The 18,840-nt window shown below is 38.6% G+C and overlaps 1 protein-coding gene across 3 annotated transcripts in view; it reads right to left on the reverse strand.

Annotated features, from left to right (window-relative positions):
- The window catches only part of ATAD2B (ATPase family AAA domain containing 2B), a 176,979-nt gene that overhangs the window by 70,941 nt on the left and 87,198 nt on the right, over positions 1–18,840 (reverse strand). For all 3 annotated transcript variants that reach the window (XM_053588597.1, XM_053588596.1, XM_053588598.1), the window contains 3 exons: positions 12,546–12,636; positions 7,014–7,325; positions 2,842–2,977 (listed from right to left, as the gene is read on the reverse strand). In XM_053588597.1, the coding sequence (XP_053444572.1) occupies positions 2,842–2,977; positions 7,014–7,325; positions 12,546–12,636 (539 nt within the window). The remainder of the gene's footprint in view (positions 1–2,841; positions 2,978–7,013; positions 7,326–12,545; positions 12,637–18,840) is intronic.

Genomic DNA, 18,840 nt, shown 5'->3' on the forward strand with positions numbered 1-18,840 from the left:
AAAACTTCTCCAAAGAACTGTGTTATATCTTTTTTTTTTTTTTTTTTTGGTAGAGACAGAGTCTCACTTTATGGCCCTCGGTAGAGTGGCATGGCCTCACACAGCTCACAGCAACCTCCAACTCCTAGGCTTAAGCGATTCTCTTGCCTCAGCCTTCCGAGTAGCTGGGACTACAGGTGCCCGCCACAACGCCCGGCTATTTTTTGGTTGCAGTTTGGCCGAGGCCAGGTTTGAACCCGCCACCCTCGGTATATGGGGCCGGCGCCTTACTCACTGAGCTACAGGCGCCGCCCACTGTGTCATATCTTATTCACACTTATGTTTTCAGCCCCTAGTACAATGCCTATCATACAGTAAACAAAGAAAAATTGTATAAAAGGGTGGAGGTGAATAGATAAATGAATATTATAAAGATTTCAAAAATGAAAAATAGCTTATTCTATAATATAGCTTTCTCACTATTAAATCAAAGTTGGATCACTAAATTAGGAAAGTTTGTACAAAGAAAGCTAAAATTAAATCAATTCTTTCAGAAAAGCTAAAATAAAATGAGCCAGGGAGTGTCACATGTTAACAAGAACAGCAGAGAATATTCTCAAGAAAAATTATTAATATTACATAATTCCAATCCAAACAACTAAAATTGTCAAACCATGGCTCGGCGCCTGTAGCTCAGGCCACTAAGGCGCCAGCCACATACACCAGAGCTGGCGGGTTCAAATCTAGCCCGGGCCTGCCAAACAACAATGACAACTACAAACAAAAAATGGCTGGGCATTGTGACGGGCGCCTGTAGTCCCAGCTACTTGGGAGGCTAAGACAAAAGAATGGCTTAAGCCCAGAAGTTGGAGGTTGCTGTGAGCTATGATGCCACGGCACTCTACCCAGGGCAACAGCCTGAGGCTCTGTCTCAAAAAAAAATTGACAAACACACATGCACCTACGAAAAAACATCCATACGAGGACAGGCTAGCCAGGTGGCTTTCCCTTATCTGTCAGAAAAACAGATCTGTAAAATGCTAGGATAGTCTAAACAACACTCCCTCAGAGCATGAAAGAAAAAAATCTGGAGAAGAAGAGAAACCTTCCAAACAGAACAGCTTGCTATTAAAGAACACATGAATAAATAGGAAAAAAAGTAATTCAGCCTCATTTTTAAAATGAAAAACAAGAAAGGGTTATCAATACAAATGATTAAGCCAACATTTCATCAAAATCAACACCAGGAAACTTCAAATTGAAGACTTAAATTTGTTCAAATACAGCTTTAAAAAATTACTTAAAAGTACACATAATATAGTCTTTTCTAACAAACATGCTATTAGACCTACCGAACTGGAGCATTACGGCCCTTCAACTATGCTGTTAATTATGTAAATGCAAGTAACGATGGTGTCAGTATTTGAAAACTATTTGTTCTCTTAATTTAAAATTACATTGGCACTATAAGCGTTTACCCATGATAGAGCACAACAAAGCCATTTTAACCTAAGATAGTAAAAAGGTAAAATGTATTGAAAAATCATAAAAATCCAAATTACAAAAGTGTAGACCAATGAGGTTTTTAGATAATCAAAAAGTTATTTGAGGCTGGGTGTAGGGGTTCATGCCTGTAATCCTAGCACTCTGGAAGGCTGAGGTAGGTGGATCGCCTGAGCTCACGAGTTCAAGACCAGCCTGAGTCAGAGCGAGACCTCATCTCTAAAACTAACCAGACATGTGGCAGGGATCTGTAGTCCCTCCTACTCGGGAGGCTGAGGCAAGAGAATCACTTGAGCCCAGGGGTCTGAGATTGCTGTGAGCTGTGATGCCATAGCACTCTACCAAGGACAACAAAGTGAGACTCTGTCTCAAAACAAACAAAAACAAAGTTACTTGCTTGATTACTGACAATTTCTAATTCAAAATCTCTTTAGCAGCCTTAGAGTCAAAAGTTATCATCTAATAATTATTATAAATTAAAGTACTCTGGATTGTGGTAAATATTTCATTTGTGTAAATTTTACTTCAAATAAAAAGCAATGAAATTGGGACCCATGGGTTGATTTTCTAAGGATAATCCTTTCCACATCTCCAAACACATACACACACACACACAAAATCATAATCACTATTTTTTTTAATTTTGCTTTCAAATGTCTTAGTTTGATGCTTTTTTTAATTTTCTTTTTTTTCTTTTATTCATTTATTTTTATTTATTTATTTTTTTATTGTGACAGAGTCTCACACTGTGGCCCTCGGTAGAGTGCTGTGAAAACACAGCTCACAGCAACCTCCAACCCTTGGGCTTAAGCGATTCTCTTGCCTCAGCCTCCCAAATAGCTGGGACTACAGGCACCCTCCATAATGCCCAGCTATATTTTTGTAGAGATGGGGGTCTCACTCTGGCTCAGGCTGGTCTCGAACCTCTGAGCTCAGACAATCCACCAGCCTCGGCCTCTCAGAGTGCTGGGATTACAGGCATGAGCCACCACAACCAGACCACACAATCACTTTTATAAAAGTAAACAAGCAGGGTAGCGCCTATGGCTCAAGGAGTAGGGTGCCGGCCCCATATACCAGAAGTGGTGGGTTCAAGCTGGCCCTGGCCAAAAACTACAAAAAAAAAAGGTAAACAAGCAGACAAGATTCTTTTACTTCGGGAAAAAGAACTTAAATAGTTAACCAACCATCACTACACAAAAAAGCATACACAATAAAACATTTTCCAGAATTGTCTCTAAACAACAGAAAAACAAAGTCCTCCAGATTATAACCATAAGTAAAAATATACTATAATTCTAACTATAAAGTATCAGAACCTCACACTAAACTGAAAGAAACTCCATATAAATTACTCACATTGTAAAATGAAGGTAGGGTTTGTGTATAGCAGCAGCTGATGACTGTTTCTTTGGTGATCCTGAGTGACAACTGGTCTCAAAAATTGATAAAGCATTTTCATCTTCACTATCATCTAAAATTAGAGTTTCTATATCTGTTCCGACAAAAAAGAAAAGACACCAGATGAGTTATGAGTCATTTAATGTAAGTTCCTTTTCCCTACCAAAGCAAAAGAAAATTGTGTTAAAAATCAGTGGCACTAACTAATAAATTATCTGTCAGATTACTATTCCTTGAACTAACTAGAGCTAAATCCCTTCTCAGACTACAATGCTTAAAACAGAGGTTCTCAACCCATGGGTCGCGACCCCTTTGGACTGTATTAGGAAGGTTGAGAACCAGTGGCTTAAAACCTTACCTTGACTAACACCTAAAGTATGAACAGCTACACTTCATACATGTCTATTACAAGTGACTATTCATTTAATAAAAAGCAATGCTACATGTTTGGTGGGTATGAGTAAGAATTAAAAGAAATCATACCCTTCCAAAACAAACCAAGAAAAAAGTAGAGAGATGCTTTCTAAAATAATACAACTAATAGTTTAAAAAATCTGTTGCTGGGTACAATGTATACAACTTTGGTGAAGGGTACACTAAAAGCCCTCATGTCGGCATTATACAATTCATCCATGTAACAAAATCACTTATACCCACTAAATCTAATTAAATAAAAAATAATCTAGAAAATAACTGAGACTTTAAGAATGATAATTTCATTTGCAATGAAAGAATACTTGTCTAAGAAAAAAATATTAAAAGCAAAAACAAGCCAGAATAATATGACTAAATAACTAAAAAGCAATGATTAATAATCAAATAAACTTGATTGTTTTTCTCTACTAATTCTTATTATCTAGATTCACTGATCAGAACTAAAGCATTCCCGCCTGGCATGGTAAATCACGCCTATAATCCTAGCACTCTAGGAGGGTAAGGTGGGTGGACTGCCTAAGCTCAGAAGTTAAGAGACCACACGATTGCAAGAGGGACTTTACCTAAAAAATGCAATCAGTGTAACCTGGTTTATTGTACCCTCAATGAATCCCCAACAATAAAAAAAAAAAAAGTTAAGAGACCAGTCTGAGCAAAAGTGAGACTCCCCTTCCCCTCCTAAAAACAGCCAACATTGAGGCAGGTGCCTGTAGTACCAGCTACTTGGGCGGCTGAGGCAAGAGGATTCTCTTGGAAAAAATAAATAAATAAATAAATAAATAAAATAAAGAGGAGTCTCTTGAGCTCAAAAGTTTGAGGTTGCCAGGAGCCATGATGATACCACAACATTCTGCCCAGGGTGAAAGAGTAAGACTCTGTCTCAAAAATAAATAAATAAGGCTCAGCATCTGTAGCTCAGCGGCTAGGGCACCAGCCAAGTCCACTAGAGCTGGTGGGTTTGAATCCAGCCCAGGCCTGCCAAAACAACCATGACAACTACAACCCCCCCACCCAAAAAAATAGCCAGGCATTGTGGCGGCTACTTGGGAGGCTGAGACAAGAGACTAGCTTAAGCCCAAGAGTTGGAGATTGCTGTGAACTGTGATGCCATGGCACTCTACCCAGGGCAAAAGCTTGACTTTTGTCTCAAAAAATAAAAAAATAAAAAATAAAATAAAATAGAACTAAAGCATACTTTATATTTATGGGAAAATATTATAAGAAAACACAGACAATAGTGCCTTAAAATGGTGATTCACAAATGGGGGAAAAAGGCTTTCATAATCTCTCAAAAGAGAAGGTACAGGTTTTTATGATTGTTTTTGTTTCTTTTTGAGACAGAGTCTTACTTTGTCACCCTCGGTAGAGGGCTGTGGCATCATAGCTCACAGCAACCTCAAACTCTTAGGCTCAAATGATCCTCTTGCCTCAGACTCCCAAGTAACTGGGACTACAGGCACCCACCACAAGGCCTGGCTATTTTGAGAGAGGGTGTCTCACTCTTGCTCAGGCTGGTCTTGAACACATGAGCTCTGGCAATCCACCTACCTCACTCCCCCAGAGGTTAGCATTACAGGTAAAGAAAAGTTTTTTGAGAAATTTTGGGGAAAGATACATATTCCTACTTAGGAAAATCAGGAATAAGAAATATACAAATCATAGCATAGTGCCTGGCTCCTAGCTACTCCATGAAATATCTGTTCCCTTTCCTAATCTGCCAAATTTAAGAAATCAAGTAATCCATGTAGTACTTCATGTGAGTCTGTCACTAACAAATTAGTTTCTGAAAAATATATTTGTAATGACAGCAAAATTCGTTAAATAATATTCATGAATTTTACCATTATAAAAATATTTTCTTTGTTGCCCTAGGCTACAGTGCAGTGCTGTCAGCCTACCTCACGGCAACCTCAAACACCTGGGCTCAAGTGACCCTCCTAATTCAGCCTCTTGAGTAGCTGGGACTATAGGTGCACCCACCAAAACCAGCTGATTTTTTTTTTATTTTTAGTAGAGACAGGCATCTCACTCTTGCTCAGGCTGGTCTCCAACTCCTGAGCTCAAGGGATTCTCCTGCCTTGGCCTCTCAGAGTGCTAGGATTACAGGTAGGAGCCACCACTCCTAGCCTACTATGAATATTTTTACTGCTAGTATAATTTTCTGAACAATTTTCTATTTGGTACAGACTACATTCTATACAAGGTGCTAGGAACTGAGGACATTAAGACAATCAAAAGACAGTGGCCAGGTGCAGTGGCTCATGCCTATAATCCTAGCACCTTCAGTGGAGGTCAATGCAGCAAGTCTGCTTGAGGCCAGGAGTTTGAGACCAGCCTGAGTAAGTTCAAGACCCTGTCTCTATAAAAAAAAAAAGAAAAAAAAAAAAAAAAAGTAGAAAAATTAGCTAGGTGTGGTGGTGTGTGACTATAGTCCCAGTTACTAGGAGGCTGAGGTGGGAGGATCCCTGGCCCAGGAGTTTGGGGTTGCAATCAGCTATGACACCACTACACTCTAGCCCAGATGACAGAGCAAGACACCGTCTCAAGGAAAAAAAAAAAAAAAACTAGGGTGGCACCTATGGCTCAAAGGAGTAGCACTCCGGCCCCATGTACCAGAGGTAGTGGGTTCAAACCCTGCCCCAGCAAAAAAAAAAAAAAAACTGCAAAAAAAAGACTAAATTTACTAATGGTAGAGTATAAATGTCTTAACACAATAACTAAGAAAATGTGTTAACTATGTTAACCAGTTTGGTGAAAATATTTCAAATGGTATATAAAACCAGCACATTGTATCCCATGATTGCATTAATGTACACAGCTATGATTTAATTTAAAAAAAAAAAAAAAAAAAAGACATTACCTACCGTCCGAAGTTCATGCTCCTTAGTTTGCAATCTAGGTAAAAGCAAGAGTACCGGCGGAACAGACTCCCTGGGTTGGGGCAGGCCTCAGAACTTAGTGAGTAACACTAGATAAATTAACAGCCTAAGTAAGCCTCCTAGTCTCTTCTTATATATATTGAAAATACTTATCCAAAGGTACTGTTATGAGGATTAATAAATGAACGTATGAACAAATGTAAATATATTACATTATAATATAAATGCAAGCTTTTTTTTTTTTTTGAGACAAAGTCTCACTATGTCTCCCTCAGTAGAGTGTGGTGGCGTCACAGCTCACAACAACCTCAAACTCTTGGGCTTAAGTCATTCTCTTGCCTCAGCCTCTGGAGTAGCTGGGACTACAGGTGCCCGCCACAACGCCCGGCTACTTTTGGGTTGCAACTGTCACTGTTGTTTAGCAGGCCCGGGCCGGGCTTGAACCTGCCAGCCTCAGTGTATGTGGCTGGTGCCCCACTCACTGAGCTACAGGCACTGAGCCAACATAAGCTATTATTATAGACAACATTCTAAAATAACAACAGCCCTACATTAAGAAGGTCAGAATGTCTCAAGAGGGAACATTCATTTGTTCATTTTTCAAATATTCACCAGGCAACTACCTTATGCCAGATAATATGCCAATCCTGGAATACACAGTAGTAAGTGAAATAGATTTATTTTTAGATTTTATATTTTATCTATAAAAATAGATTTTATATTGCGGTAAATATAAGAGTGACAAATAATCTTATGAGGAAACTATTTGTGCCTATATTTGTTTCAGTTTAACAATATGAAAGCTTACAATCTTACCTTCTTTCTTGTCACTCTGGCTAATTTCAGCATGAGGAAACACTTTTTGCAAGACTGCTAGAATGTTGTTGAAGCTTCTTTCCAGCAGTGGCCTTATAATGGGGGATAACGCATGTCCTGAAGACATCACAGCACGTTGGGAAGCAGGCACAATATTCTGCATTGCATGGTAAAAATCCTGGGCACTGAGCACTATTGAGGAAACATCCAGCTGCAGTTTATGACTACTAGCATAGATCTGGGGATAACGCCTCCGCAGGGCAATAAGGGCAGCTTCAGTGCACAGGGCCTTTATATCAGCTCCACAATAGCCTAATACACAAAAGGAAAAGGATAACAAAGGTTAAGTTCATTTTTCCATCCACCAACTATGTTCTGTGAATATACACATCTTTATCTAAAGTAATAAGCAATACTAAATCAGTAATCATATGTAATTTTATCATAAAATGAAAGCTGACAATTTAAAATAACCTAACAAAAGTACTGAAGGGCTACTTATTAAAACTAAAAATGTTTCAAATATTTTAAATTAACAAAACACGAGCTAACAATATGAAAACAATACAAGCCACATATTATGTGTCAAAACCACTGATTACAATGTTCAACTTTCTTCACGAAAACTTTGGATTTTGGTTTTTCTTTTCTTTTTTTTTTTTTTTGAGACGGAGTCTCACTACGTCGCCCTCGGTAGAGTGTCATGGCGTCACAGCTCACAACAACCTCAAACTCTTGGGCTCACGTCATTCTCTTGCCTCAGCCTCCCAAGTAGCTGGGACTACAGGTGCCCACCACTACAGGTGACCACCAGGTGTATGTGGCTGGCGCTGTAACCACTGTGCTATGAGTGCCAAGCTGGGTTTTGGTTTTTCTTTATATATAGTTTCCTTTGCTTTATTTTATTTTTGGTTTTGGTTTTTTGCCAGGCTAGAATGCACTAGCATCATTAGAGCTTACCACAACCTCAAATCCCTCTGCCCAAGCTATCCTCCTGCCTCAGCTTCCAGAATAACATTATAACTACAGGTGCCTGCCAACATGTCTGGTTAATTTTCCTATTTTTTGAGAAATGGGGGTCTCACTATTTTGCTCAGGCTGGTCTCGAACTTCTGATCTCAAGCAATTCTGCCGCCTCAGCTTCCCAAAGTGCTAGGAAATACAGCCATGAGTGACCATGCTGGGTGGGGAAGTTCTAATAGAATAATAGCTTCATTTTAATCCTTCATCAATATTCCAAATCATTAGATTAGTCCTCATGACATTATGCTTACCTATAAATTATTTTTTCTAATATTAATAACATCTAAACACATCCAATAGTACAAAGTGGACATAAACAGAAACTTCAAGAGTAGGGCTATTCTACTACCAACTCCAAGGACAACCTGCTAGCAAATTAATATCCAATTATCTCCAAAATTATAATTTAAACTTGTAATTACTCTCTGATAGTTCTGAAGGTATTAAAGGAAATAAGAACGGTGAAAAGTGTTTCCACTGATTTTCCACATTTATGTTCTTTGTTTAGCTTAAAACAAATGAAAAAATAGTTCTAAGATTCATACCAACATAGCATATTATGTATTACCCTATTTAATGGGTTCTGCAGTTAAACAACAGATCAGTCCCCTCAGTGCTTTTAAGTCATTTCATTCATTTAACCATCAAATAGATACAAAAACATATGAACTCTTGGTTCTCTGTCATGAAAAAGAGAAAAACTCAAAAACAGCCAAATGTAAGCAATTAAATTTACATTTGGCCACTTTTATAAGTTATGCCAGCAGATGGAAACATTTGAAACAATTTATAGAACCTCAGACCCTAAACTCCTCCAGGAACAGTATCAGGTTTATTTATTTTTTTTACCCTTCATGACAATCTTGTGGAAGACTTAAATACTGACATAAAAATTGTGATTACAAAGGAAAACTTAATCAAGGTTAGGGAAAAACTTAATATGACCTAGAAGAACTTAATTCAGAAACTATAAGCAGATTAAGCATTTACACTGTTCCATGACAGAAATCTATCTCCCAAACAATTCTTCAGAATAACCAGATTTATCACTAATCTCTCATTTTATTTCCTATTTCTCAAAGAATAAATCTGAAAAAAATTATTTTCCTTTAGCAAAGAGATCTGTTACTGTTAGTTCAACACCTTACAGAACACTGGGCTCAACGTTACAGTTAACAAAGTAATCCAAAGATGTGATTAAAAAGAATTCTGTCCTCAGTATCAGGAGTATGGAATAAAGCACCATCTTCAAACAATTTAAGGAAACTGTGTATGTACAGTTGTGAAAATATTTTATGGTCCTATTAAGTGCAAAAGCACTTACACAAATAAAAAAGTTCAGTAACAAGGCAAAAGAAAAATTAGTCACTAAAAGGCATTTTAGGTAGTAAATATTACTGTAACATTTATGTGTCCTGATAACATGTAAGTTACAAACATAACTGCAATGTATTAGTCATTTTTTCTTAATTTACTCTAGTTTATCAATAAGACCCCACTTAATGAAGCAGATTTTTATATGAATTATCATAACCAACAGACTAGAAAAGAAAATAAATATTCTTTACATTTGCTTGAGAATAAGAATTACTAGTCTATCTCTGGAGTTCTCAACGTGAATAAACAATGTAACCAAAACAAACAAAAAAAAAGATTCCCAAGCTCCACAACAAACTTAGTAAATCAGAACTTCTGGGAGGTTGAAAACATATTTTTAGAAAGCTTTTCTGTTGTTTGAGAAAGCTTTAAAAGTGATTCTGATATACACAAGAAACTGAGAACTATTACATTTCTTTCACTGGACTCTAAAACAGAATTAAAAGTGTCTCATAACAATGGCTAAAAGGGTTATACTTAGGGAGACCATATATGGTGGTCAGGTCTCTTGTCCTGTCATAATTATTAGCAAACATTCTCACTCTCAAAAGGGTTATGGTTTAGAAAATAAATTGATCATTCTAGTAATATTAAAAATATCCTTTTAAGAATTAAAAATGAAGGGCGGCGCCTGTGGCTCAAGGAGTAGGGCGCCGGTCCCATATGCCGGAGGTGGCGGGTTCAAACCCAGCCCCGGCCCAAAACCACAAAAAAAAAAAAAAAGAATTAAAAATGAATATTAAAGAAATTATAAACATTCCTCTCATAACCATATTAATTCTATGATTACAATTCTAATACTCTGCTGAACACAATTACCTTTTTATCAAAGGAATATTCTTGAATACTGTTATTAAGAGAGATTTTTCTGAAAGGTTTAAAATACAACTATTAAAGAAGTTAGACTAGAAAACAAGATCATAACAAAATTTAACGAAATTAATTTTTAAAGTACAGCAACAAACATAATGAAGGCCTACAAGATAGACACCTCATTGATATGCTTTAATTGCTTCAGCTCTCTCATTGAAAATAGAATAGAGAAACATGGTTAGGGTCAAGCTCTTCATTAATCATAAGCTTCTACTATTTGTGCAAATGTTCTGGATACCAATGCATGTTTTTCACTACTTAAAAATCACACTCCTATGCACACAAAAACCTCCAACTGCTAGGGAATTTATTTCAAGATAAAAGTTACCAAATCCATAATCTCTAACAAAAGATCATCTATCTTTGCAGTTGTTCAGGACTGGATACCATATGATCAGGCACAAATTTCATTGAAATAAACCCATACATGTTAAAACATGCTTGGGATACATAAACTGGTGAGCTCAGAATGAATTTAAAATTTCTTATTATTTCAATCCTGTTTGAAAATCTGCATTTGATTTTTTTCTTAAATGTAAACTAGTTTCTTAAATGGAATAAGTGTCATAACCAAAACCAGAAGTTATTTAAATAGATTTTTTATTTTTTATTTTTGGTCACTACCTAGGAAGAAAATGATATATAAACAGATTCTACACACATACTGCCAACCCACCCAGGGAAAAGAGGCAAGAGAAACTGTTTGGGCCTATAAAAAATTATATCACAGAAATGTTAAACTTAAGACATTGCCTAAAAGCTAAAATACATCATGTGGAAAAATGAGAAGTGTTGACTTTGGAAAATGAAAAAGAAAACTAAGATTCTAGTATTTGGGATGAAGAACTGAACTGCAGTGTATCGTATTTCAGATGGTAGAGTGGGTAATAGAGAATAATTTAAAATACCTATCTGTTAGGGAATTTCCAAAATTATTTGAAGATGTCTATTTCAGTTAAGGATCGTTCTGTGACATATTCACAGAAGAATCTAGCTATAAAGATATTCCCAATCTGATCTGAACTCTAACACAATAACATCAAAAATAAAAGGGGTCAAATTTCAAAAAGGGAAAAGATTGGATTTTATACCAAATACCACCCTCTCCCATAAAGCAGCACAAGGCTTTGCAAAGATCAAGCCAAATTTACATGAAATGTGTTTGGCGCGTGCTCTCTTATACCAGGCAAAGCTTAAACTGGAGTATTGCTGGAGAGATTTACGTTTTCTCCTCACCAGAAGATGTCGAGGTCTTTGTGGTTCAAAAGCTGAGGAATGCTGCTTCGGAGATGGAGGTCCCTGTGGATGAAGAGGATAATTCGGATGTAGCTAACTGAATGGACTAATGTTCTATTTAAGTTTTACTTATTTGATGGTGGATCACAATAATTTCTTAACTAAGATGTTCTTTTGGTTTTGGTAACTTTAAAGTTTTCCCTAGAAGGCTGTTATTTGTGGCCTTATTTGGGGGGATTTCTTCATAAAAGTTCATAAAGAAAAAAATTGTTTATTTATATTTTTTGAGAGAATTGAGAGGAAAATAGACAAAAGAGGGGGAAAGAATGAAGTAAAAATACTTGTATATATATTCATTTACTTAATAGTATATCCCTTTTTATTTCAGTCCTACTTAGAACCAAAACTCTAAATTCCATTTTCTATGTGTGATCATCTGTGTCTATAAATGTTCTTACACCATCCTTTTAGGGATGTTCATTAACTCTCTGGGGAGATCTTCTACTCTATGAAGATTTAAAATTAAGTTGGAAAATTTTATATTTTGGGAAATGTTACTAAATACCATAGTTTCTTTGAGGACCCCTCCCACCTAACCTATTCTATACGACCAGTGAAGATGAGCCCATTATATAATCTGCAAAGTAAAAAAACTATATTCCTGCCTTTGATGTGAACCTTTCTCTCAAGGTTAAGCTTATTGTTCTTAGTAAAAATTTTAAGAATAAACAATTTCTAAAAAGAGACACTGTATTAACATTATGGATATCCAGCATTCAATGAAAGGCATATTACTACTGTGCTTTATTAATAAAACACCTAATAGCAGTTAAATTCTAATTTAGAACTGCTCAAACTTTAATAAGTGAAATATTTAAAAGAAATTTTTAAAATAAAGGGAGAGCCATCTATTACATAATCAAAAACATAACTATTATTTGTTCACGTTCCAAACGTAAGGGGAAAGGGAGACTGAGCAGAACAAACAGAGACAAAGAATTCAAGTATTAGTATAGTACTTACCAACACACTTTTCAGCCAATTCACCTAAAAAAGCATCTGACAATTTTGGATTCCAGTCCCTAGTATGGATCTGTAATATTTGTTTTCTTGCCTATGAAGGAAAGCACAGACGTATAATATCTTGCTGAAGAAGAAAAGTACAGATAAATATTATCAATGCCTCAAATGTACTAATTATTAGCTGGCACTCATTTTAACACACCATACCCCAGAAAAACTTTATTTCAAAAGAAATGTAAACCTTAGCACCTACATGCACTCTGATTCTCACAATAAATCTTTAGATGTGTAGTAAAGATCTTATCTCCATTTCACAACTAACACATTTAATGTGTTGAGGTAGAAGAACCTGACTAGTAGCATATAATGATGAAGTGACTTATCTAAGACTATAATTCAAAACTAAGTTCCACTTTTGCACCATATCATTTTTACTATTTGAAGACACATAAAACAAAATTTACTATGTTATTATAATTAAAACTTTTAAACAAACTTTGAGATTTCATACACTTTTTGGTTGTTTCACGTGTATAAGGCATTACGATTGAAAATGAGCAAGATGACAATTTAAAACTTGAAAAAAATTGTTTCTATTCCAACTAAGGAAGAAATATCATGTACATTACCTTATAAATTGGTTGAGGCTTTCACATTTAACAATTTCAGTAAGTATCAACTGAATTCATTAAGAAATCTGGTTTAGGGCTCGGCGCCTGTAGCTCAGGTGGCTAAGGTGCCAGCCACATACACCAGAGCTGGTGAGTTTGAAGCCAGCCCGGGCTTGCCAAACAATGACAGCTCAACAAAAAAAATAGCGGGGCGTTGTGGCGGGTGCCTGTAGTTCCAGCTACTTGGGAGGCTGAGGCAAGAGAATCACTTAAGCCCAGGAGTTGGAGGTTGCTATGAGCTAGACGCCACGGCACTCTACCCAGGGCTACAGCTTGAGGCTCTGGCTCAAAAAAAAAAAAAAAATCTGGTTTAGGCTTGGCACCTATAGCTCTGCGGCTGGGGCACCAGCCACGTACACCAGAGCTGGTGGGTTCAAATCCAGCTCAGGCCTGCCAAACAACAATGACAACTACAACCAAAAAATGGCTGGGCATTGTGGTGGGCACCTGCAGTCCCAACTAGTTGGGAGGCTGAGGCAAGAGAATCGCTTAAGCCCTGGAGTCTGAGGTAGCTGTGAGCTGTGACACCACAGCACCCTACCCAGGGTGACAGCTTAAGACTCTATCTCAAAAAAAAAAAAATATATCAGGTTTAAACGATTTTTTTACCTTTTTCTTTTTTTCGAAATAGCATTTTCTAGCTTAAATCTGACAGGATAGCACAATCAAAATCTTAACATCTTGGCTCCAAAACAAAGAGAAATTCTTTTTCTAAAATAGCATTTTTTTAAAAAGGCACTAAGGTATAAGAATTTATAATCAGGGTGGTATCAGGGTGGCGCCTGTAGCTCAGTGAGTAAGGCACCAGCCACATACACCGAGGATGATGGGTTTGAACCACGTTCGGGCCTGCTAAAACAACAATGACAACTGCAACAAAAAAAAACAGCTGGGCATTTTGGCAGGCGCCTGTAATCCCAGTTACTTTGGAGGCTGAGGCAGGAGAATGGCTTAAGCCCAAGAGTTTGAGGTTGCTGTAAACTGTGATGCCCTAGCACTCTACCCAGGGTGACAGCTTGAGGCGCTGTCTCAAAAAAAAAAAAAACAAAATTAGGGCGGTGCCTGTGGCTCAAGGAGTAGGGCACCAGCCTCATATGCTGAGGGTAGCGGGTTTGAGCCTGGCCCCAGCCAAAACTGCTATCTGAGCTTCTTGAGACATGAAAAGGCAAATTATAACCAAGATAATATCTTACTGACTTGATAAGGAATTTGGGTACCAGCAAAAAAAAAAAAAAGAAGAACTTTAAAGTCATCAAGATAAATTTTGCTCAAAAAGTTAACAAAACCTAGAAACAATAGCTACAGTTTCAATTCCATGGTATAAGTCAGGTGTTTGCAAAAATTACAGCAATAATACAATCTGCCTAAACAGATTCTTAAAAACTATAAAACTACAGTCCAAAAGAAATACCATCCTGGTCGGACTCAGTGCCTCACACCTGTAATCTTAGCACTCTGGGAGGCTGAGGCAGGAGGATCTCTTGAAGGAGTTCAAGACCAGCAAGCAGAATGAGACCTAAAATAGAAAAATTTTTCTCCTAAAAATAGAAAAATTAGCCAGGCATTGTGGCAGGCACCTGGAGTCTTAGCTACTCAGGAGACTGAGACAAAAGATCTCTTGAACCCAGGAATTTGAGGTTGCTATAAGCCAGACTGATACCATGGCACTCTAGCTTGGGGAACAGAGCCAGACTCTACTGAAATGAAAGGGGGCGGAGAAGGGGAAAGGAAAAGAAAGAGGAAAAAGAAAGGGAGAGGAAAGGGGAAGGGGAAAGGAAAGAAAGACAAAAGGAAGAGGGAAGAAGGAAGAGGAGAGAAAAGGAAAGGAAAGGAAATACCATTTTGGCCACATACATATTCTATAAGATAACGTTAAGGATCTTATACAGACTTCTTTAGCATCACAGGTATTGTCTCTAAAAGATCCTTAAAAAAATCAAAACTAGGGCGGCGCCTGTGGCTCAAGGAGTAGGGCGCCGGTCCCATATGCCAGAGGTGGCGGGTTCAAACCCAGCCCTGGCCAAAAAATCACACACGCAAAAAAAAAAAAAAATAAAGACATGTTGATGCTATCTATTTAAAAAAAAAATCAAAACTATGTCAAAATGTTTAAACTATAAGATATCTCAAAAAAGATTTATTCTTATCCCCTCATTTTTCTAAATAAAGATTTAAAGAAATGAAATTACCTAACATTGGCAAATTATTGCCAGGTTTCTATAACAAAGTGCCATGCTCTCTCCCTATATAACCCAATCAGAGTTACCTTTCTTTTATTATACTAAAACCAAGACACAGAATGAAGAAGATTTAAATGTAGAAATTAAGAAATGCTCATTATACATTTAACTCTATATATGATATGCAGAATAATGTCATATGGCTTCCCCTAAAAGAAAATGCCTTCCTATACTATTAAAAGTCAATGGCAGGCCAGGTATGGTGGCTCACACCTGTAATCCTAGCACTCTGGGAGGCTGAGGCAGGTGGATTGCTTGAGCTCACAAATTCGAGACCAGACTGAGCGAAAGCGAGACTCCCATCTACCAAAAAAAAAAATGAGGCAAGGCTCGGCGCCTGTGACTCAAGCAGCTAAGGTGCCAGCCACATACACCTGAGCTGGGAGTTGTGGCAGGTGCCTATAATCCCAGCTACCTGGGAGGCAGAGGCAGGATAACTGCTTGAACCCAGGAGTTGGAGGTTGCTGTGAGCTGTGATACCACACCACTCTACCCCCAGGGTGACAACTTGAGGCTCTGTCTCAAAAAAAAAAAAAAAAAAAGAGGCAAGAGGATCGCTTTAGCCTAAGAGCTCGAGGTTGCTGTGAGCTATGACGCCAAGGTACTCTACCCAGGGCAGCTTGAGACTCTGTCTCAAAAAAAAAAGTCAAAGACAGGCTCATGCCCCTCATTTTTCAGAATCCACAAATACACATAACACTTATAACAATAATGATGATGATTATAAAGGAAAATACAAGAAATTAAAAAGCATTATTACATATAGAAGATGTATACTATTTATGATAATAAATAGTTAATGAAAATTATTAAACTCTGGAAGTAAGAATTACTTTTACTAATCCTTTACCTGGACAAATCATAAGAGTCATGATATTCTATTGACCAAACCACAGGATTAAAATGAGATGACTAGGGCGGCGCCTGTGGCTCAGTGAGTAGGGTGCCGGCCCCATATGCCGAGGGTGGCGGGTTCAAACCCAGCCCCGGCCAAACTGCAACAAAAAAATAGCCGGGTATTGTGGCGGGCGCCTGTAGTCCCAGCTGCTTGGGAGGCTGAGGCAAAAGAATCGCGTGAGCCCAAGAGTTAGAGGTTGCTGTGAGCCGTGTGACGCCACGGCACTCTACCCAAGGGCGGTACAGTGAGACTCTGTCTCTACAAAAAAAAAAAAAAAAATGAGATGACTAGTATCACTTTTTTTTTTTTTTTTTTTGTAGAGGCAGAGTTTCACTTTATCGCCCTCGGTAGAGTGCCCTGGTATCACACAGCTCACAGCAACCTCCAACTCCTGGGCTTAGGCGATTCTCCTGCCTCAGCCTCCTGGGTAGCTGGGACTACAGGTGCCCGCCACAATCGCCCGGCTATTTTTTGGTTGCAGTTTGGCCGGGGCTGGGTTCGAACCCGCCACCCTCGGTATATGGGGCCGGCGCCCTGCTCACTGAGCCACAGGCGCCGCCCATGGTATCACGTTAAATTAATGACCCAGGTGATAGATTATAAAAATTAATTAAATCCATGACCCGACTGGATCCTTATCACTACCTTTAGTCCTTCCCGGGGCCATTCACGTTGCTTTATTTCACAGCTTATCCTCATCCTCACCTGATGACCCTGTTTCTTTATTAACTGAGAAAATTGAAGCAATCAGAAAAAGAATTCCAGACTATCTACATCAAACCTGTCCACCTATCACCATGTGTACTCACAATAGTCTTCTTCCTACTGGCACAGATGAACTAACCAATTCCTATCTAAAGTCATTCATGCCACTTACACACTAAATCCTACTCCTTCTTGCCTACCTCTCAATTTTATCATGAGAATTTCTGGCTCCTTAGCCAAGTGTTGTGGCGGGTGCCTATAGTACCTGCTACTTGGGAGGTTGAGGCAAGAGAATCGCTTAAGCCCAAGAGTTTGAAGTTGCTATGAGCTGTGATGCTATGGCACTCTACTGAGGGCAACACATTAAGACTCTGTCTCAAAAAAAAAAAAAAAGAATTTCCAGCTCCACTGGATATTTCTCCTACCTTAAAAACAACAAAACATTTTGTCCCTGTCTTCCCAATATTATATTACCTCCTTGTTTACTTCTCTTTGCAACCAAACTCTTTGAAAAACTTATCTATACTCACTGCCTCCAACTTCTTCCTTCCCATTCTCTCTTTTTTTTTTTTTTTTTGAGACAGAGTCCCACTTTGTCACCCTCAGTAGACTGTCGTGGCATCACAGCTCATAGCAACCTCAAATTCTTGGGCTTAAGCGATTCTCTTGCCTCAGGCTCCCAAGTAGCTGGGACTACAGGCACCCACCACAGTGCCTGGCAATTTTTTTGTTGTTGTTGTAGTTGTTGTTTGGCAGGCCAGAACTAGATTCTCACATGCCAGCTCCGTGTATGTGACTGGCACCCTAGTGGCTGAGCTACAGGAGCCCTCTTTTTAATTTTTGAGTCAGAGTCTGGCCCTGTGTCCTAGACTCTGGAATATAGAGGCCTCACCATAGCTTACCACAATCTCAAACTCCTGAGCTCAAGCAATCCTCCTGCCTTGGCATCTTGAGTACCAAGAATTGTAAGTTCTGGCTCGGTGCCCGTAGCACAGTAGTTACAGTGCCAACCATATGCACCCAGGCTGGTGGGTTCAAACCCAGCCCGGGCCAGCTAAACAACAATCACAACTGCAACAAGAAAATAGCCGGGCATGGTGGCAGGCACCTGTAGTCCTAGCTATTTGGGAGGCTGAGACGAGAGAATTCCTTGAGGCTAAGAGTTGGAGATTGCTGGGCGGTGCCTGTGGCTCAAGGAGTAGGGCGCCGGTCCCACATGCCAGAGGTGGCGGGTTCAAACCTAGCCCATGCCAAAAACCACAAAAAAAAAAAAGAGTTGGAGGTTGCTGTGAGCTGTGATGCCACAGCACTCTACCAAGGGTGACATAGTGACACTCTGTCTCAAAAAAAAAAAAAAAAAATTATGGCCGGTTGTGGTTGCTCACACCTGTAGTCCCAGCGCTGTGGGAGGCCGAGGTGGGTGGATTGTCTGAGCTCAGAGGTTCAAGACCAGTATGAGCAGCAGTGAGCCAGAGTAAGACCCCGTCTCTACTAACAACATCAAAAACAGCCAGCACCGCCAGAGGAAGAAGAAAATCCACAAAAAAGGAGTACTTCAAACAAAGAAGAATGAACAAGCAAACTGAAATTAAAAATAAAAAAAAATTATAAGTTCGTGCCACCACACTGAGCTACTTGTTCTATTTTTTGTAGAGATAAGAGTCTCACTCTTGCTTAGGTTGGAATAATATATTCTTTTAAAAACCATTCACCATCGGGCAGCACCTGTGGCTCAGTGGATATGGCGCCAGCCCCATATACCAAGGGTGGCAGGTTCAAAC

This window comes from Nycticebus coucang, chromosome 4, assembly GCF_027406575.1.
Source record: "Nycticebus coucang isolate mNycCou1 chromosome 4, mNycCou1.pri, whole genome shotgun sequence".
NCBI lineage: Eukaryota > Metazoa > Chordata > Mammalia > Primates > Lorisidae > Nycticebus > Nycticebus coucang.